Below are 23,145 nucleotides of genomic sequence, written 5' to 3'. Positions count from 1 at the left end.
TATAGGTTTTATTCATTGTTTTAAAGCTTAGAGCCGCAATTCTTGGTGATACTGCTTGGAAATCCGTTACTGAATCTATTATTTTTATGTTTACTAAAAACCCTGTTCCAAACTGGGGACATTGTTTCATTGCCCTCGGTCCTGGTTTCCCATTATAAATTCTGTATCCTTGTGATTCGAATGGGTCCTCTGTGGTGTTTCTCATTTCTTGGATCCCTGTTATTAAAATTTTTTGTTTATTTAGTTCATCTATGAGCTCCTTGAGTTTTCCGGTCTGAAGTAGTGAGTTTATGTTTTATGTTGCTATATAATTTATCTGCTCATGTTTAATCTTCTTTTTGTGTTTTAGTGTGCATTTTGATGGTTGCAAACACTCCGATTCATTGTTGTCTTCTAATTGACTACCCACCGAATCCAATGTAACCTCTTCCTGCCTTTTTGAACAGGACGGTGGAATTTTTTCCCTAAAAGACCTTTCCATTTTTGACTTTTGAAAGTTGTCAGCCTTAGTTGGAGCAAGCTCCGATTTACAACTACGGTTGTTAACTGCAGAGGGTGTGTTTGGTCCGCGAGAGCTATTTTATTTCACTCAAGTCCGCCGGTAAACCGGTGAGGACTTCCCTATCCGCCAGCTGGGACACGCCATGTAGGAGTATCACCTCTCCTCCTATTATGACAGCATAGTAGGTTCGTGAATGGAGTATTATGTTTGTAGAAAATATAATATTGTGTAACTAGTTGAACAACTGTGATACCAGAGTGTATAAATTTTCTATTTTGTATAGGTATTTTATACCTTTTATGAGATGTGATGTAAATGGGAGGGTTTGTATAAGTTTTGAAAGGGGTGGGTATTGTAAAAAAGCATGGTTTACAAGAGCAAATAAATCTTGGCTAGCTCAAAACACACATCACACCTTTCAGACAACCCTCGCAAACAAGTGTGCCTGATTTTTCACCATTTGCCGTTTTCATAGAGTTGCTAAGATTTCCTTCGGGGACCTCAAGGGTGAAGGTGGGAATGTCCATTCTGTAGGAGACGATTTAACACCAAACCTGCTCCAGCATCTCACTCAAGTACCTGAGAGGTAGGGATCCTGGGGAAGAGGGATGAGAAGGGTTTCCTGTCATAGGAGCTATCTTCTTTCTCTTCTTCGATCTAAGTGACCACATCTATTTTTTTCCCTACTTACTTCTCATTTTGAGGACTTATCTATTTTTCCCTCTTTCCATATTCACTAACTTCTGTCGCTGAAGTCCTTTCTTGTTTCTGTGGTTTCTAATAACCTATATCTTATCTTCATATAAGAAGGTCGAAGAATCAGACTACATGAACACACATCTGCATACACACACACATACATTTACACACAAACATTGAAATTACAGACTAAAAAGCCTGTCACAATGTGAGAGTCGCCAGTTATTGTAAGGGGGGGGCATATACATATATAAAACAAAGATGATGTGACTTACCAAATGAAAGTGCTGGCAGGTCGATAGACACACAAACATCTACACAAAATTCAAGCTTTCGCAACCAACGGTTGCTTCATCAGGAAAGAGGGAAAGACGAAAGGATGTGGGTTTTAAGGGAGAGGGTAAGGAGTCATTCCAATCCCGGGAGCGGAAAGACTTGCCTTAGGGGGAAAAAAGGACAGGTATACACTCGCACACACACACATATCCATCCGCACATAGGTACACAGACACAAGCGGACATTTGTAAAGGCAAACAGAACGAGCCACAAGTGCGCAAACACAGCATAAAGGCGGTTTAAAAACCAACCGAGAAGATAAGTGTGTTTCAAATCAACAAAGGATATAAGGGATACATGTGCAAAGCTGGAAATATCTCGTGTACCTTGTAAATGTGCAAAAGTCATTTTGACATTGACTGGATGATGCACCAACACCAGGATCACCAAACATGAACAGCATTGCGGGCTGGGACAGATGGAGAAATCAGCTACGGTGGATGGAGCATGCTCTGTATGTAAAATTTCTAGACACAGAAGTTCTTGTTGTGGAGAAGTCCTACCATACTCCCATTCAGGGAAGCCATAGAAATCCACAAACATAACAATGGCTTCAATAAGAAAGGGGAAAGTCTCAAGCTAACTGATCTTGGATTCACATGCAGCAGCAAATGACCATTGCAGGTAGCAAGAGGAGAACAGTAGGGGAAATGAGAAGTGAAAAACCCTTGGATGTTGGTTCAGCAAGTGCATGTGACCTCCAGCTACAGACTAAGACTACAGTCCACCACCAGTAAATGGAAGGTGAAGCTTTGACTCTGCCAGCCACTCATTCTGGTGCTGATGTACTGGTGACAGAAGCAAACAACCAATGTTGAACTGTAAATTACAAAATCTGTTTAATAGCAATGGAGAACAGTACACTAATATGTGGTGTGCCTTATACAGGGTGTTAATTTTAACTAAAACATGAAATATCGCAAAAACTACACATCGGATCAAACAAAGTTGTAATTTCAGTGTTGTTTGCCTGAGAGGTGGACATCTAGTGATACCACACTCTACCCCCCACACCACCACATGCATGGGTGATGGGGGGACAACTTTTAAATCTCCAATGTGAACCCCTGATTTGTATTGCAGATTATATTTTTGGGTGATATCTACATATGCTTTTATTCTTCACTTCGCTATAGGTGGAAGTTTAATTGGAGGAATAGAAATGCTACTTGTTGGTCCTTGGATATCCAGTGCCACGTGGGACGCCACCTCCATGCTGCAAGAGTAGGACAGGCCAGTATTTCGTAACTTCTGATTGGAAAACCCATTCACAACGTTGTATTCCTCTGACATATTGATCAGAGGACTACTCAGTGCACCACTGTGGTCTTGGTTGTAGTGGAATGCTACCCTTCTTTTCCAGTTAAAGTGTCCAAACGTAGCACCATCCACTCAGTGCACTTAGTGACCCGCTTTTCAAATGACCATACACAGGACAGAAGCATATCTGCAGGAATTTCAGCACAGACGTTTCTGATGCACTCGATCATATCTTCACAGCCTGTTGGCACTTATTGGTGCACCTTATCTTTTAAATATCCCCACAGAAAAAAATCTGGCAATGTCAAATCCAGCGACCTAGCGGTTTAATTAATGGAGCCACCTCTGCTGATTCACTGACAAATGTAAATATGGTATAACACCTTCCATGCTCAATTGCATAATCCACTGGCCACCCGTCATGCTCGAACCACATATGCTGTCGAATGTCCGGGGCAACATCCTGCAGTAGTACTGGTAGTCCCTGTTCCAAAAATGTACAATATTTGCTTCCATTCAACATGCCATTGATACCAGATCAACGAGTTTGTTCCGTAAGATAGAACACCATACCTTAACCGACCAAGGAAGTCTATGGTTAGCCTGCAGTAACTAGTGGGGATCGTCTACCCTTCAGTCATGCGTGTTAGGCCAGTTAACGCTACCATGGTTTTTAAATATAGACTTGGCAAAGAATGTGGGGGTTGTTTGCATTTGTTGATGTACCCATTCACAAAACGCTACCCAGTTGTGGAAATCAGCACTGTGAAGTTCTTGATTCAGTGACGTGATACGGATGATACTTATGAGAGTATAGTATTGTGACAGTACTATCTACAGACATAATGGAGTAGCAGTGTAATTGCCAGGCACTTATCCATGGGTTGTGCTGCACTGCTGCTAGTACAGCCATTTTATTAACTTCTCCTTTCCTTTTGCCAGTCTGTGTGCTGCCATCAGACATTGAGGCATTCACAACCTTGTAAAAGAACAAATAAGGGTGAGCTTTCTTTGGAGATTGCTCGGCATATAAGGCAACACCAGCCTCAACATTTCTCCTACATTCTCCATAAATCAGGATAATTTCAATTTTTTCTTCTGTGTTTACAATGTTCAATGTCCACTTGCATGTGTGTTCTCCATTTGATAGATAAGTGTGCAGGCAATAAACAATGTGCAAGTATTCTAATGTTTAAGAGTCATTATCTGTTCTATGTCTGCACGATACATGAGCTCCGGTCACAGTGTACTGCCTGTTATGATATGCCATAGTTCACTATTTGGCCACAGTGGTATGTCGAGTATTCCCCTGTTAAATATGTCGGAGGGATACAACAAGTTTCCAATTACAAATTTGGAAATACTGGCCTGTCCTGCCCTTGCAGCATGGAGGTGGGGGTCACGTGCCATTGGATATTCATGAGCCATTGAGTAGCATGTCGTAAGTTACGATTGTGTATCCATTTCAATTCCTCTAATTACAGTGCCATCTGTGTTGAAATGAAGAAAATGCGTTAGACAAAATGTATGTAGATTTTGCCGTAAAATCAAAATCTGCAATAAAAAATGAGTACACATTAAAAATTTGAAAGTTGCCCTCTGACACACACACACACACACACACACACACACACACACACACACACACACACACGGGATAGGGTTGTGGGTCGATTGTGGTATTGTTTGATGTCTCCCTCCAAGACAAACAAATTGGAACTATAACTTTTTTTCATCTAATGTGTAGTTTTTGAGATATTTCAATTTTTTCAGTTGAAATGGACGTCCTGTATACCCTCATCAGCTTAGATATCATTCAAAGTGTCATTATACAGGGTGTTCCACACACAATCGGTACACCTAATGCCCGAGATTCAAGTAACAATGAGCCAACTAAAAAAGAATAGATAACAGTAACATTAAAAGAACATGTAGTTACCTGTTTATAAGAAATACTGGAAATGGTGGCCTTGCGCGTCCAGGCATCGCTGACTTCGTGTGATGACATTACCAGCAACACAATGCAATTCTGCAGGCATGATGTTGTTAATTGCTCTAGTAATGTTCCGTTTCAGATCGTGAATTGTTCGGAGATTGTCAGCATACACTTTGCTTTTTAGTGTACCCCGTAAAAAAAATCACACGATGTTAAGTTGGAGACCCTGGGGGACAGTGGCCTTGACTGACAAGTCTATCTCCAGGGAACACTTTGGTGACGTAGGCTGTACTTTTGTTGGATGTGTGAGCGGTTGCTCTAACTTGTTGGAATAGTGAATGCAGCTTCTTTGCATCTGTTAGTTGTGCTTAGAAAGAGTCAAAAGGTCTCTAGACATCTGACACTGTTTAAGGTGTAATTGAAAAATATGGGGCCAGTAATGCACATGTCGTCGGACAACGCGCACCAATCACCTGTCTTCTCTAAGTGGAGAGGTTCTTCATGCAGAATATGTAGGTTGTCCTGTGACCTGTATCTGAAATTCTGGGAATTTACATAATCTGACAAATGCAGACCTCATCTGACATAAAGCAGAGTAATCATTAGCAATTGATTTTAACAGCCAGTTACAACAATGAAGTCTCTTTTCCTGATCCTCAAATATTAACTGTTGCATCACCCTCACACAGAAGGCTTTTAATTTTACATCTTTTAGTACATTATGGCACGATGTACAAGATACACCGATCTGCTGTGACAACCTCCTTACCAACTTGCAGGGACTTTTCATAATATCCATGGAAATTCTGTCTATAGTTTCAGGGATCCACACTGTCGGTCAAGTATTCCTCTGCACACTCCGAGTAGAAACTACATCCCTCCATTTCTTGTACAGATCTTGAATAGTGCTGATCATGGGGAGTTTCCTACAAGGATGCTTCACTTGAAACATGTCTTTACATTCTTTGACGTAGCCTGTTTCTGTGTAACACTTCGCAATATCTGTTCACTGTTCTAATGCTAAACACCCCATTTCTGTTACAGTGCAACATCGCAAGCTTCTCACAACTGATGCATGAACATAAAGCTGGACTCAACATTTTTGAAAAAAATGTGTATCCAACTTTTGAGACAGTGTTGCCACTTCTCAAGAAATTCGACTAGAGATGATTAACCTATACATGACATGTACCAGTTTTATGTGTGAAGCCCTTTATCTAATAAGTCTATGCATCTATTTCCAGCTTGGCCAAAATTTTTATGAAGTAGCAATAAATTTCTCACTCTTTATCCAGGTTTTCCAGGGATTCTAAGCCACTTCAGGAGAATGCTGGATGTTCCCACCAACAGAATGAAAATAAGTTTTCCCTCTGCTAGTAATAAATCTGAGTTATTGCATTGGACTTTAGTTTAGGATAATAACAAACGCCTTTGAAACTTTCTGCCAAATTAAAACTGTGTGTCAAACCTGCCCTCGAATCCAGACATTTATTTATCACTTGCAGCTAGCACATACATTTAATCTGTCATGAAGTTTCGTTAGAGTGTACACTATGCAAGAGAATGAATTTTATTTGAGAAAGAACATTGCTTATCATATTTTCCTATCAGAACTTCCAGTTGTTAAATGGTTTTAATTATGTGTGTACTTTTTCACAGATAAAAATCTTAAAAACTTTGCTTTTAGTAATTATTTTTAAGTAATTTAGTTATAATTGGAATATGCAAGAGCATTTGTCTCTAGGAAAATGATTGTTTTCCTATTTCATGCTATAACAGTTCTGCAGCAAAGGAACCAATCGTATGGTCTGTATCTCATGATAGAACATTTGGGAATGTATTTCATATGCCACCATTAACAGAACAGATCCAAGTAGCACGAAACTTCAATTTCACTTAACATCAAGAATTCTATGTAAGAATGTTTGAATGTTATTTTGGTGGAGTGGTTGGGCCACATGACTATCTGATGCAATGCAGTGTGTTTTTGTATTATGATCAAATTTCAACTTATTCTCAGTATGATTACTTATGTTGGTAGGTTTTGTGCTTTTGTTGTTGAAGTTTTATTTTATTACTTGCTTTTCTCTTGACAAATTGTGATGGTTGCATAAGGTGTTATTACATTTCTTAATGGTCTTTCCCCGTAAGAGATGCCAAATCTGACAAAAGAAACATTATTTTTGAGGGGGTGTACAATAAGCAATGCAACACTTCTTCCCCCCCCCCCCCCCCCACCCGCCCCCCTCCAGATAGCAGGTTGATTTTATTCAAGATTCCGATACGCCATATTATTCCCCACTCTTTTGGCTATAAAACCCTATTTTTCATCATAATGTGACTACCTTATGCCATTTTACTGGGAGGGGCTTATGTCCATGTGGCACTACTCTGCTGGTCGACATTGGAGCCAAAGTCTCGCTGCATTAATAACCTCCCCATCATCCATGTACTGCTTCCCCCAGAGTGCATCCTTCATTGTGCCAAATGGATGGAAGTCGGAAGGTGCAAGATCTGAGCTGTAGGATGCTTATTTTTTTGAGGAAGAACAATCCAATGAAGTTTTGTAAGCTTCTCTCAGGGTTAGCATTCATTTATGAGGCATTGTATTGTCATGGAGAAGGAGAAATGTGTTTCCATTTTTGTGGCGATGAATGCACTGAAGTGGTTTCTTCAATTTCCTGAGGACAGCACAGTAAACTTCAGAGTTGATCATTACACCATGAGGTAAGGCATCAAACATAACTACTCCTTCAGAGTCCCAGAAGATCCCCGCCATAACTTTACTGGCTGAGGCTGCGGTTTTGAAATTTTTGTTCAGAGGAGAGGTAGTGTGGCACCACTCCATAGATTGCCATTTCCTTTGGTTTCAAGGTGATGACAACATGTTTCATCACCTGTGAAGCTGTTCGACAAGAAATTGTCACAATCCACCTTGTAACGTGTAAACAGTTCTGGACAGATAGTCCCTCATTGCTGGTTACAATCTTCCGTTAGGCGGTGAGAAACCCAGGTGCGACTCAGCTGTGAGTACCGCAGCTGGTGGATGAGTGTGTCAGCACTACCAATAGAGTCATACAGTTGTGCAGCGAAGTGTTTGATTGTAATCTTCGATCACCTCAAATGAGTGTGTCTGCATGTTCCATCGTTGCAGAAGTCACAGCGGTCTGCGGCTGGATAGCATCTAGGAGATCAGACAGATTTTGGGCAGCCTTGTTGCAGTGATGACAAATGCCTCGCTCAGTGACTCACTGTGCTTTCGTTCACTGCCAGTTCTCTGTGAACATTCTGCAAGCAGCTGTGAATATCTGAGGTGCTCTGGTTTTCCACTAAGAGAAACTCAGTGACAGCTCTCGGCTTGGAATGCACCTCGTTACAGTGCCATTTTGAAGGCTACATATAGCACCACCACTAGTCAGAACTTCAGGAAACTATAGGGGCTGAATTGGGAATATTGCACATTGACCCACAAAGAATTTAACATTTTTAAACCAAAACTGGCTGAGAAAAAAGAAATATGTTATATTACTTATTGAACACCGCTCATAGATAGTTTAATATGTAGATACAAAATAGTATACATTGTTGTAAATGAAAGTAAGTGAATATAATATTTGTGCAGAAAGAAAAATTAATGATATTTCATAATTAGAAGGAAAGAAGATGTAAACGGTGTGGAAAATAATGTTCTGCACAATTTATAATTTTTTCATTCCACTTCTCTCCATTTCCTGCAGTTTTTAAACAGAATTTTTGTAGAAACCTCAGTTATGTACATTGCTTTCCTCCTTAAAAATGCAAGTACCATCATTAATCAAATAGTGGAAAATCCAGGATGGAATGTAACAACATTATGAAAAAGAAAGTTGCTACTCACTATATAGTGGTGATGCTGAGTCACAGATAGGCACAACGAAAAGGCACTCACAATTAAAACTTTCGGCCATTGGCCTTCGTCAACAGTAGATGACATTGCTGATGAAGGCCAATGGCCAAAACATTTAATTGTGAGAGTCCCCCCCCCCCCCCTCTCTCCCCATCTGCAACTTATCATCTCCACTATATGGTGAGTATCAACTTTCCTTTTCATAATACAAGTTGGTACTTGTATTGTAGTTCTTAAGGCAGAGACAAAATCCTGACTCTGTAAAATGGTTACCCCACCTCCCTTGTAACCTCATCTTCATTGTTTAGTACTGGGCAGTGTGATGTCTGACGATGTTGACATTCATTGTAGAGTAAACCAGCCTCAATGTAAAGGACGCTGCCATTCAGTGACAAGATATCTTGTTGGCATCCTGTGTGAATCAACCCTTATTCAGTTACAATAAATTTTGTTTGTCATTCTTTTTTACAGTATGTCCCCTAGTAACAATATTCCTCTGATGCGAATTGTGCAGTCAGTGAAACATACAAAAAAGAGGGGTTCAAAAGTTATTAAAGAAGGATGGATGGTGCATTTCACTAACAAGGATCCAACGGTAAGTGGCAGCTTTGACTGACACATACACTGCTTAAGACTATATTGTTGCATGTGGCGGTAGTCTTTATGAACTCATACTGAGTGGATCTTATAACTAGCCAAAACTTTCCATCAAGTATTGCATGTATGTTAAACATATTTGGTGATTAACTTATTTCAGTTTAAAATTTGGCAAGCACAATTGTTTTAAAATGGTCTAATCCTCTGGTTGTAATTGCAATTGCACAATTTACATTGAAATTTCTCCTTCTCAGTTCGAGGAACAGTCAAGAAACTAGCAAAACTTGTTTCTCATTATTGAGTGGAAAATAAGTTACATTCTTCTATTTCTTACATTTTCCACTTTGCTGTTCTATTGTTTTCACATAATTCATTGTAATGTATTGCATTTGATGGATTTCATTCCACTAGTCCAACAGTTTTCACTATCTTTTCTCCACAAATCCTACACAACAATTTTTATGAAAAGCGCTACCTTGGAACTGCTCACATTGAGCTCTACCTAAGAACTACCACTTTACAGACGTCTACCTGGCAATATTCAGGCCAAATAAAAGAAAACGGAATCAAATAAATGACAGAATATAATATTAAATTAAGGTAATTTTCAGACTTTTAATGAAATTGTTCTTTTGGGTCAGAGGGTCAGTGATTAAATGCCAGGTCTAGAGCAGCAAATAATAATGGAAGTAAGACTTCAGAAAAATCAAGACGCATTCATTTTGTCAATATTGAAAAGGCCTTTGATAGTGTGAAGTGATCCAAGATGTTTGAAATTCTGAGAAAAATAGGTGTGAACTTAAGAATAGGTTGAGTAGTATACAATATGTATGAGAACCAAGTGTGAACAATAAGAATGTAAGACCTAGAACTTAAAGTGCTCAGATTACAAAGAGTGCAAGACAGAGACACAATCTTTCGCCACTACTGTTCAATCTGTATTGAATAAGCAATATCAGAAATAAAATAAAACTGCAAAAGTGGGATTAAAATTCACTTTGAAAGGATATCAATGGTAAGATTTGCAGATGAAATTAAGGAAGACAAGGGTAATTAAGAGTAATAATAATTAACAGGAAATTACCATCAAAATTGATGACCACAAAGAAGGTGAAATGAAGGAATTCTGCTATCTTGGAAGCAAAATAACACGTAATGGATGAAGTAAGGAGCACGTAAAAAGCAGTTTGTTGATGGTGCACATTCCAAGACATTAAGGAATCGGCACTTTAGTATTGGAGGGAAGTGAGTGAATTGTAGAGGGAAACCAGAAACAAATACAGTAACCAGTCTTTGGACTGAAGATGACAACAACAACATCTGTAACAAAAGTATTTGTGAGATAAAATCTGTCACTGTTGACATTGTTAACTTTGTCCAAAATAAACCCAAGCAGTATTTGCTGAACGTTTTGTCCTCATCCTGAGTCTGAATGCAGCCAAGACATTTATCACAACAACATTGTCATTTTATTTCAGTAGTAGTTTCTTGAACTGTTAGACAACTCTTACGGCACCAGACCAAAGTTACAAGTGCATTGATACGCCACTGTGTTTATGCACAGGAGTGCTCCTCATTTTGCAAATGTGATGGTACATACATATACTTTCCACCTTTAATATACCACCTGATAGATTTGAGTTCTTTACAAACCACCCTTTGCCTGCCCCTTACTCACCCTCTTTATCTCTAGTGTGCTTGTACCAATTGCACAAAGAGAAAACACAGCACCTTCATAACAGAATTTGTATTTATGTGCTCACATCAATTATTAATCAAGCGAATATCTTTCTGGTTGCGTTTGTTTCCTGTATGTCATTGCTATTGCTGTTTTTACTGGAGATATAACAATGTAATGTAAATTATTGAGAAAATTTTTTGTGTATGATTTAACAGTAATATGTCTATAATGACGCAACAAGAATAGCGATCATTTTAATAAAATCACATTTTTTTATTCAGAGGAATTCACTTGACAGTGATACTACTTTCCATCTGTTGTTACGTCAAGTTATTTGTTTCCCTTTTTACAGAGGAAACGACATTACTGGCGCCTTGACACCAAATCATTAACATTATTCCAAAATGACACAAGCTCCAAGTATTACAAAGAGATTCCATTATCTGAGATACTTTCTGTGGAAACAGCTCGAAGCCCACATGGCGGTGAGTAAATGTGGTTCACATTCTTTAAAAAATATTTGTTTGGTGTGTATTTAGACTTAATGAACATTTTAGACAAATATTTCAGAATTTCATGACAATTTGCATTTATAGAAAAACAGAACAGTTCATTACTACAGTAGATAGTGTTGTCATTTAATGGGTCATTGATTATTCAAGATTTGATTGCTTGCAGTTTTGTTGACTTAAATTTACTGAATACTCTATTATCCAAGGGACTAAATTCTGTGAGCAGAAATTGTGATTGTTCATTGCAAGAACAGAAATTTAGGAATACATTTTAAGGCATAATGAGTTATGTGCATTGATAGAAGATGAGGCTGCACTACATCCATCCATAGGCACACAGGTATAACTTAAACAGCACATAAGGTAAAGAAGAGAAATGTACTGGCCTACATACCAAGTACACTGATATACATTAAGCTGGAAAATGGGATTAGTTTTTTATCATAGGAATGTCATGTTTAAAGTCCGAAATACCCCATCCATTTAAATGTTAATCTATTTCAAGTCATTGAATGTATTTTGAAGTAGGTCAAAGGAAATCATCGTGAAGTGACTATTCCATTAGACGTAACAATGTTTGTGTGATATGCAAACACTTGATGAATGAGATCTCTCTGCTTAAGACCATATGCTGTCCTGGCAGAAGAATAAAAGAAGAATTCAGTCCACAATGAGAAAACACCAGTCATTTTCAGTCCTTCCAATTATGTTATAACGTGATACAGAAATAACTGTTAATAATTCGCAGACTTTGTTGTGAAAGAAACTTTTATTATTGCAGTCATGATGTAATTTAAAATTTGATTACTTGTAATACCTGGTTTCAGATGTGATGCATTGCTTTGAACTCCGGACGGCCAACATTGATTACTATGTGGGTGAAGACCCTCTGCATCCTGTAGTAAGGGAAGGAAGTGTGGCAATTCTTCCTCCAGAGGATTCTGGTGTAGGAGTTCACTTAGCTAAAAGCTGGGAAACTTGCATTCGACAGGCTCTGATGCCTGTAACTTCTTCCACCAGTAAGTACATTATAAACAATGTAGTTTATGAGTTAAATTTCTCTTGAAAATTATTGATGGTAGTACTACGTGTTGTGTGGGGAAACATAGGTTGCAGCTGAGCTACTGCTAAGTATTTTGTATAAAGAAAAAATTACCAATTGGTGGCAGTCTCTACACATGTACAAGATTGGCATGTGAAAAAGAGAGATGAAATGTTCCAGGAAATGAGACTATTCACAAATTTGACAGAAAGCTTTGCAGGAGCTCAGGTCAAGTGAGACACTTTAGAAAAGAATGAGGGAAATCAACATGGAGATAGCAATAACATAGGGAATACACGGGGAAGATGGAGGTGGGGGTATAGAGAGAGAATATAGAAATGTGGATAAGAGGAAACAGAGAGGTAGAGGGACAGAAGCAAATGCTGAAGAACAATGAAGACTTTGAAAAAGAAGTAGTTCATAATAAAAACAGAGATGGTCAGGGATATCTAATATGTAGGGCATAAAATGTCAGTTTAAAAACCTCTTATTTGTGCAGGGAAGAAACCAATGTTTTTTTTTTTGTTGACCTTAACATCTTGTGGGACACATGATGACAAGTATTTGTTTGGGCCGATTCGTCAACTCATTACAATAAACTTCTGATCAGTAATTGTGACTTTGCAACATAATTTTATTTTAAAAGGTAATAAATAAGTGATACTACTATCTATGGTGAGAACAGTGTTACATATAGTGTAATCAGTGTACATAATTTTTGTCGAGAGTAGCATTTTCAATTTTTTACTATGAAATTGGCTGTAAATAGTTCATGTTGCTCAACTGTAACGTTGTGTATAGCATCTTCAAGAAATCTTAGCCCTTTTTTTAAGCAATTAAGTCTTCCTTTTGGTACACCCATTTAAACATAAAACATAGTACTTGGGGACTTCATTATAAACTTTCTGGCAAATTCTAGTGGAATATCAGAGTTGAAATTTTGATGTTCATGTATAACCTAGCTTCCCATTAGAATAATTTCATTTTCAAGCATATTGCTTAACTCTATGCTTATAAGTAAAAAACAGTTGAACCATTGTAATCCAGAAGGATCATTTGAGTACCAAAGAGCTTTACTAGCCATGCTTCAGTTGGAGGGGAGGTGGTATACCCGAGGTCTTGACTTAAATAGGTGACATCACTATTAATCAAGTTAATGGTGTTTTGGAATGCACTGACTAGAAGGCATTGACACAGACAGAATATTTAGGAAGGTTAACAAGATATGTCAACAGGCAGTCTCTGTATACTTGTTGAGGAACCCAACTGTCACTTCCATCACATGACATCCTGGAAGCCAAGGATTACACCAGTGATGTAGTCAGTATTTTGCGACTTCCAACAAGAGATTTTGACTCAGTTCCACACCAATATGTAATAATCAAAGTATGGTTGGTTGTGGTATCAAACAAAATTTGTGAAAGGATTGAGAATTTGTTGGTAGAGAGTCACAGAATGTTAATCTTGGATAGAGATCCATTGACAGATCAAGTGTAACTTCAAGAATGCCCCGTGGAAGTGTGTTGGGAGCCTTGCTTTTTCATGTAAATTAATGACTGTCAAACAGTGTTACTCTCAGATGGTATACAAGTTTGCGTACAGAACTCTTGTGTGACCCATCCTTGTGCTTATCTAATGTGTGCGGGACTCCTAACTAATAGGAATAGTAAAGGATGTTAAACATAATGAAATATGGCAAAATGAATGGCCACAGGTTTGTTTGACCCATGGGACAGTGTCATGGAAATGCTGAAAAACCTGAATTGGCAGATACTTGAAGCCGGAAATCCTGAGAGCCACAATTAAGTGAGGAATATAAGGAATAAACAACTACTTCACCCTCCCCTCTACCCCTCCATGTATTGTTCCCATAGGGACTTCAGAGAAAAAGTTTGTCTAATTACAGTGTGCACAGAGGCATATGAGCAGTCATTTTTTCCATGTCTCGTACACAAGTGGAATAGAAAGAAACCATAATACGTGGTTCTATGAGAAGTACCATCTTTCATGCATTTCACAGTAAATATGGATGTAGATGTAAACAGACAATAATGCCTCCTTGGAATCAGGCTGGAACTGGATAAATGGCTATAATTTCAGTAGGGGGACAGACAGAAGAAAGTATTTTAATGTGAACAGCGAACGATTAGAAGAAATAGGTTATGACAATGAATTATGACCAGAGATTGGTATATTATAAAGTCCCACAAGGCTCTGGACTTCGATCCTCACTTATTGCTCATGTTTGTCAATGACCTCTCTCTCTTTTTGGTTACAAAACAAAGAACTTTACATGATTATTTGTTGATATATGTATTACTATAGACTTCAAAACTGCTGTGAACTTTGAGGGCAATGCCAACTAGCTGCTTGCCGATATTCTGCTCTTTTATTATTCACAGGAAATTTTCCTACATGAAACCTCAGCTTAACCACCTACAACCACTTTCATTCCAACCATAAAAACCTATAGGAGTACACGTGACAGCCAGCGAATACAAATGATATACGTCTCCATATAAAGCTGGGAACATCAAAATCTCAAAAGAAAAGGAAGAAGGATTCAGCAAAATTTGCTATCAGAATAATTTAATAATTTATATCGGAGCTATCAGTGATTTGAAATTCAGTTGCTGTGGTCAGTTATGTATGGTGGTATCATTTTAGAGGGCAGCTAATCAGCATAAAATAAATAATTTGCCATTCAAATAATGACTGTCAGATTTGAGTGTTCAGTATCTTCAAGAATATCCTGTCTTAGTCTTTTTGAGGAAGTAGTTATACTGAGTACTTACAATATATCTTTAACACTTTTTTTATTTTCTGAATTAATATTTTGATAAATAAAAATAGGCCATTTTTTCTGTATTTGCTTTTCAAGTTGTGATTTTTCTTGCTTTTCTGTTTGTAATTGAAAAATTGTATGGTTTATGTTGTATAATTAATAATAAGGTTCTTTTTTACTTGATAGCTCAAACCCAATGATCTAAGCATATGATGTGATTACACGTTACACGTTTCATCTCATTCTCCATCCCTGCATGAGCACACACTAGTAGATTTATGGAACATGTAGCAAAGTAAATAAACTTCCTTTCATTATGTCAAATTGTTTATCCACATACGCCGCAAACCACCGTAGAGTGTGTGGTGGAGGGTACCCTGTACCATTCCTTCTCATTTCCTCTCCTGTTCCACTTACAAATAAAGCAAGCGAAAAAGACTGTACAGGGTTCTGTGTGAGCTTTAATTTATCGTATCTTATCTTTGTAGTCCTTAAGCACAATGTATGTTGGGAGCAGTAGAATAGTTCTGCAGTCAGCTTAAAATGCCAGTTCTCTAAATTTTCTTGATAGTGTTTCTTGAAAAGAATGTCACCTTTCTTCCAGGGATTCCTGTTTGAGTTCCCGAAGCATCTGTGTAACACTTATGTGTTGTTCAAACCTACCAGAAACAAATATAATCGCTCGCCTCTGAAATGCTTCGATGTCTTTCTTCAGTGTGACCTAGTACAGATCCCAAATACTCGAGCAGTTTTCAAAAATAGGTCACATCAGCATCCTACATGCGGTCTCCTTTACAAGTGAACCACTCTTTTTTAAAATTCTCCCAATAAACCGAAGCCGACCATTTACCTTCCCTATCACAGTTTTCACGTGTGTGTTCCATCTCATATTGCTTTGCAATGCTGCACCCAGATATTTAAACAACTTGACAGTATCCAGGTCTCTAGTAATACTGTATCTGAACTTTACAGGTTTGTTCTTCCTGCTCATCCACATTAACTTATACTTTTCCACATTTAGAGCTAGCTGGCATTAATCACACCAACTGGAAATTTTGTCTAAATCATCTTGTATCTTCCAACAGTCACTCAGCTTAGGCACCTTACCGTACACTACGGCATCATCAGCAAACAACCGCAGATTGCTGCCCACCCTGCCCGCCAAATCATTTATGTATGTAGAGAACAACAGCAGCCCTATCACACTTCCCTGGGTGACTCCTGGCAATACCCTTGTCTCTGATGAAAATTATGTGCATGACAGCATAGCTTTATTAATTCTGCCATTACTTTATTGTTCTCTCTGTAATATTGTCACTCTGTAATATTGTCTGCTGTTTCTACATTAGTGCATAGTTTCATTTTACTGCATATTTTTTTAAAGATGCAGATAATAGCTCAGGCGATTCTGATGAAAGAGTGACTGACATGAGCCAAGTTTACCAGATTTTCCCAGATGAGGTTCTTGGTTCAGGGCAATTTGGAACAGTTTATGGAGGTAAATAGTTTTTTAAGAAATTGTACTTCACATTCTTAGTAACACTGTACAAGAATTTTACTCACTGGCTGTTATAACACGTGTGCTTGCATTTCAGGTGTACATAGAAAAACAGGTAGAGCTGTTGCTATAAAAGTAATTGATAAATCAAGGTTTCCAACAAAGCAGGAAGCTCAATTGAAAAATGAAGTATCAATTTTACACACCATCTGCCATGCAGGTGTTGTAAATCTTGAACGAATGTTTGAGACTCCAGAGAGAATATTTGTTGTCATGGAAAAATTGAAGGGTGATATGCTAGAAATGATTCTTTCAAGTGAACGTGGGCGATTAAGTGAACGGATAACTAAATTCCTTATAACACAGGTGCAGTAATTAAATACCTTGTGTCTTTCTCTATTAATAAGTGTGTATACATATGGGAAATGTTTGTCATCTTATTAACAGGTGCTGAACATGGTCTGACTTACAAAGAGTATTATTCAAAATTAATTTCAGTGGCAATTTTTTAAATAATGCGTTAAGTAACGTAATATTTAGTGCGTCCAGGTTTTGTGTGCCTATTTGTTAAAATTGCCACCATCATCCCAGTTATCAGCCATTAGCTTAGGTTATTCTGGTATATTGCACTAGATAATTTTTAAAATTATAGAAGTCAACTGTCACTTTATACAAGATAATGCAGAAGATACGTATCCTCCATGCAGACTGTGCACTATATTTGTGGGTCAGTTCCCCAGTTGTGTCAACTTTCTGATTTGTCTTGATATCAGGAGGTAAATATTTTAATTTCTTCTTTCTCTTTTACATTATTGCCTTGTATAAGAATTACGTGCTCATTTTTCTTTCTTTGGTATACAATCAAGACATGTTTTCAAGTGTCAAGTCAGTCCTAAAGGCATTTTCCAGCTTTGTGTTGCTTTACCTCATCAGAAGTTTAACAATGTTTCCTTCACATAGGCAAATTTCTTGCTAATTACAGACATTCAGATCAGGTTGATTTGCCATCCCCCACCACCACCACCACCACAAACAAAAGAAGTGTTTTTGATGAACTTTGGATTCAATTTGTCCATCCTGTAATCATTCTTCGAAATACATTTATTTCAAGAGACACCTTGACATGCATAATTACAGCAATTTTCTCCAACCCACTAGATATCACACTCAATAACTGAAATGCCATAGAGCACCAAGAGTCTGATCTTAGCAGAATATTTGTGAATCTCCTTTATCTTTTTGGATACTCACTGCCTACTTTCTTCCAGCTTGTGTTGATGCATGTTAATGTTATTTCATTATGATCATCTGTAGTGGCTATCCTGAATTATGAACAATTTTACTAATCCAGCTGAGATGATTAATGGCTCCTGATGAAGCTTGGTAAAAAGCTTCCGTCTCTACCACACCCACCATTCATTCATGACTTGGTCTTCATCTATTACAAAACCATTAATTTTATTGCAGAAGTCCATTCCTGATTCAGTGTCAGAGTTCTCTAATATAAACATGATCTCTTTATGAGAATGTTGACATTGGTTACACACAAAAACAAGAATGAATGTTTTCTCACTGTATTCAGTTATTAGTTACTACCATTCATAGCTGGATTTTCCTTGCTGCATAACAGCGTACTCTGTTGCTGCAGCCACATAAATAATTGCTGTGATATAAAATTGACATCTTTCACTCATCTTCTGAAATTTCTATGAATCTGGAGATTGCAACAATCCTTGTAACAAAAACAAAAAGGAGAGAAAACGCATGAATTATATTTTAAACAAATAAAAAGGTCAATCACAGTTACTAAGTAGAATTGGCTATGTGCTATGTTTCAATTCTTTACCGTATTTACTCGAATCTAAGCCGCACTTTTTTTCCGGTTTTTGTAATCCAAAAAACCGCCTGCGGCTTAGAATCGAGTGCAAAGCAAGCGGGAGTTCTGAAAAATGTTGGTGGGTGCCGCCACAACTAACTTCTGCCGTCGAATATATGTAGCGCCACACAGGCATGCTTTGTAGGCACAAAGATAAATACTGGTACCAAAATCTCTGCGTCAGTAAATAAATAAAAAAAAAAAAGTGGAAGACGAGCCTCTTTCCTCCGCCCAGAATTTCGACCACTGCATTTTTATTTATTTATTTATTTATTTATTTAACCTGGCAAGATTAGGGCCATCAGGCCCTCTCTTACATCTAACCAGGCATTCTACTTATTTTACATTCATACATTTTAGTAGGCATGTTAAACTACATCTAGTACAAAAAGTGAAATAAACAATTAGAAAGGTACACCTGGAAAAATACATACACATAGAGTTTATATTCGTAGATCATAAGTACTGTTATAATTAGACATTATTGAAGAGACAAATTTTAGATAGGAGTGCTGGCAGCAGGGAGTATGAGGGAGACTCGTGGTGAAGGGAGGAGAAGAATAGACATGATGAAACATAATTAAGGAAATATAAAGGAAAAGAAGATTCCCTGGCTAATAGAGATAGATGAAGGGGAAGGCATCTCAGGAGCAAGATAGGAGACGCTAGCTTTGCTATTTGACAGATGAGAGGATTGGCCTGGTACATTAATTTTGTGGAGAACTTTATGAGGATGATAGTAGGAAATGCTTCAACTTCTTCTTAAAAACAGCAGGAGATTGAATTTTGCGCAAGGTAAGGGGCAGTTTGTTCCAGAGGCAGACAGCGGCAACTGAGAAGGAGTTTGCAAAAGTTTTTGTTTTGTGAGTGGGCACAGTTAGGATACCAAATAAGAATGACCTTGTGTTTCTATTATGATGGCATGACAGGTTTTTAATCTCTGAAGCAAGGTACTGGGGTGCTTGCGCGACGAGGAGTCTGTGAAGTAGACATAGAGTGTGGTAGTCACGCAATTTGTCCGGCCGCAGCCACTTTAGCTCGGAGTATGAAGCACTAACATGATCATATCGGCGAATGTTGCAGGTGTAATGCACACAGGCATTCATGGTTAGCTCTAGCTGTCTTTTGTTTTCACTACTCGTGCCTTGTTGAATCACATCACAATAGTGGAGGTTCGGTAGAACGAGTGCTTGCACAAGCTGACGTTTCAAGTCCTGTGGAAATATGTTCCGAAACTTTTTGAGAGCATAGAGACAAGCAGACGTCTTTCGGCACACTGCGACTGTATTCTCTGCCCAGTTGAGATGCTCATCCAAAGTTACACCCAAGTTCTTCACTGTTTTCTGATATGGTATTGGAGTACCGTCGAGCAGAATAGGAGGTAGCCGTTCGCGGAAATCTGAACTTATTAATTTCTGATGGGCTATTAAGATTACTTGCGTCTTTTTTGCATTTAGTTTAAGCCCCAGGCTTTTCGCCCATGTCACTACCGAAGACAGATCATCATTCATCTGAGCGATTGCAGTGTTTACGTCTTCAGGTCTGACGCTTAGGTAGAGCTGGAGGTCGTCGGCATAGAAATGATATTTACAGGAGGACAGAACCGACGAAATATCGTTGACATATAAAGAAAACAAAAGTGGTCCTAAGACTGATCCTTGTGGCACTCCCGAGGAAACATGTTTCCAGGAAGATTTTTCATTTACGCAGACAACACATTGCTGTCTGTCTTTTAAGTAGCTTTCAAACCATCTCATTGCACTATCAGAGAAATTAAGCTATTGCATTTTTCTGAGCAATATGTCAAAGTTAACAGTGTCAAAAGCTTTGCCGAAGTCCAGTAGTGTCAATATTGTTGCCTTTCGATTGTCGATGGCACATTTCAGGTCATCTGTTACTTTAATTAGAGCAGTGTTTGTGCTGTGATGTTTACGGAAACCGGATTGAAATTTGCCATATAGGCTGAATTCATGCAAGTGTTCAGTGATTTGGTCATGAACAATATATTCGAGTGCTTTGGAAACAGCAGGCAGTATGCTAATTGGTCGGTAATCACTAGGCAGTTGCGGGTTTTCGATCTTAGGGATGGGTCGAATTATGCTTCTTTTCCATGCAGTGGGGTATATTCCGTTCACGAGGGAAAAATTAAATATGTCAGTTAAGACAGGTACTAAGATATCGGCAACATTCTTAATCATGGTTATACCGATACTGTCGTTGCCTATTGCATCAGAAGAGATTCTCATTATTGCTTTTCTTGCCGTATTTGTTGTTACATGTTTTAGATGGAAGCTATTGTTGTTAGTTATCCTGTTTTGGGGATTCTTGTGGACGGTAATTATCAGCCGTGCTGGTATTCAGAGGTGCAGAGAAGAATTCATTTAATTCGTTAGCTGACACATGAAAAGTAGTTTCCGATTTTGCCTTTCCGACCCCCAAGCTACGGAGATTCTTCCATAGAGTCGTGGGCGTCAGATCGCTGCATACAAGGGAGCGAGCATGCCTGATTTGAGCATTGCGAATGCATTGTTTCACTCTGTTCCGTAGCTTTCTGTATTCTTCGAAATGCTCGGGTTTCGGATCTGCCTTGAAACGCCTGTGGGCAGCATCCCTGTTAGTCATCATTTGACGTAATTCAGCTGTCAGCCATGGAGCAGGAGATTTTCTTACTCGGATTGTGCGCACAGGTGCATGTTTGTCATAGAGGGCAGTGAGCTTATCACCAAGTTCATTAATTTTGCCGTCGATTGTAGGTTCTCTGATCATTTGATGCCATGAGATTTCTGAGCAATCGGCTGTTAGAGCGTCAAGGTCAATAAGTTTCATGTTCCTACAAGTTATGTAACGCGATTTGATCCTTGGGGGCTGCACAGAGTAGGCCAGGAATATTACATCATGTGCTGAGAGGCCAGGGGCCGATGTTTGACCAACATCTCTTACTTTGTCAGTCTGTTTCGTTGCGATTACGTCTATAAGAGTATGACTGTGCGCCGTATGGTGTGTAGGTTGTAATGGAAGAGTGTTCATGCTATTGCAACTAAACAATCTTCTTAGGTTTATTGCGGAGGGAGTGTCTCTTAGCAGGTCTACGTTCAAGTCACCCATTACGATGACATGTTCGTATTGACACTGGAGTGAATGTAATTCCGACTGGAAGGAACTCATTGAGTTTATTTTTGGCGGCTTGTACACAATGCCAGTCAAGAATTTCCGACTTTGTATATTTATTTTAATGAACATGAATTCAGCCTCTTTTTCTTCAGCAGGATTTGACGTACATAAGACTTTCGCTTTGAGATCTGTTCGTATATACGCGCCGACCCCGCCACCTCGCTTTTTTGATCTGTCTGCCCTAAGAAATGTGTACCCTGGGAGATGAATAGATGCAGAGGATATGTGTGGTTTCAACCACGTTTCGGATAAGAGGATTACGTGGTAGTTTAGTTGGTTGAAGAGGAGGCTAAGTTCTTCGTAATGTGCAGGTAAAGATTGGATGTTGCAGTGAGCTGCTAAAAGCTCTGACGCGTTCGGCTGAGCAGCCTGGAGTAGGGTGGCAGACTGGTTTGTCCCTTTGTTAGGCACTACCTGCCGCGAGGGGCACTGGCCGGTGCTTCCGCCAAGTGACATAACACAGGGGTGTCCGAGATTTTGCGTGCCCTGTTTGTGACTCCGCGAGTGCCGAAAGAAAGGTGACTGCAAGAGATTTCCTGAGGTTGCGGGAGTATAGAAAATGGATTAGTGGTATTCGGTGCAAGGAGAATATGACCAATAATAGTGACGGCTATGTGTCACTGTGTATCCTATGTCGTAAGAGGAGAAATGTAATTAGCGTATTTGAAACAGGTTAGGGTGGAAATGAGGGAAAGGGGAGTGATTGAAGAGGCCGATGCTGCCAGCAGAGAGAAGTAAGCTTAATAATTAATAGATTATCGTAGGAAGCTAGAATTAAATTGAAATTTACGAAAGTGATACTGGTAGTGATTATCGTAGGAACCTACAATTAGATTGAAATTTGCTAAAGTGATACTGATGGTGATTTTTGTTATGAACAATTTAAACCGAAGAGATGGGTGATTAATGAACTAAAGGAGAGACTAATAATTGCCATAGAACTATTACAGAATGGAAGAGAATAAACTGAGAAAATGAAAAAAGTATTAGCAGTAATTAAAATTAAGTAATGGTTAGAGCTACAGACACAAAAAAATAGTGAAAAGTTAATACAGTAATTATCCAACGAAGTAAATACAAATTCTGTATTGTTGATCTTCGAATGTAGCAGCATTTCAATGTACTACGAAAATCCAACTGGCAAGACTGGGATGTTTGTCAATATGGCTAACTCTACGTTCTGAATTTTTTCCTACCTGTGAGAAGAGATGGTTGCTAATAGGAGCTTTTATGAATTGTTAATCACATGTAGTATTCTCTTCGCCATAAGATTAATACGAATATAAACATTTTGCCTTGTATTGTTTCGTGTTTGCTACTATCTCATTTAAATCCTGTCTGCCTAATAAACTACGAAACTAGA

At 38.5% G+C, this 23,145-nt stretch overlaps 1 protein-coding gene across 1 annotated transcript in view; it reads left to right on the top strand.

Moving 5' to 3' along the window:
• Positions 1 to 23,145, top strand: part of LOC124805156 (serine/threonine-protein kinase D1) — a 244,912-nt gene that overhangs the window by 136,261 nt on the left and 85,506 nt on the right. The window contains exons 9-13 of the mRNA XM_047265638.1: positions 9,092 to 9,215; positions 11,251 to 11,383; positions 12,238 to 12,429; positions 16,622 to 16,735; positions 16,833 to 17,101. Coding sequence (XP_047121594.1) covers positions 9,092 to 9,215; positions 11,251 to 11,383; positions 12,238 to 12,429; positions 16,622 to 16,735; positions 16,833 to 17,101 — 832 coding nt within the window. The remainder of the gene's footprint in view (positions 1 to 9,091; positions 9,216 to 11,250; positions 11,384 to 12,237; positions 12,430 to 16,621; positions 16,736 to 16,832; positions 17,102 to 23,145) is intronic.

Source organism: Schistocerca piceifrons, chromosome 1, assembly GCF_021461385.2.
Source record: "Schistocerca piceifrons isolate TAMUIC-IGC-003096 chromosome 1, iqSchPice1.1, whole genome shotgun sequence".
NCBI lineage: Eukaryota > Metazoa > Arthropoda > Insecta > Orthoptera > Acrididae > Schistocerca > Schistocerca piceifrons.
The sequence above is the reverse complement of the archived record's forward strand: the minus strand, read 5'-3'. Positions and strand labels throughout refer to the sequence as shown.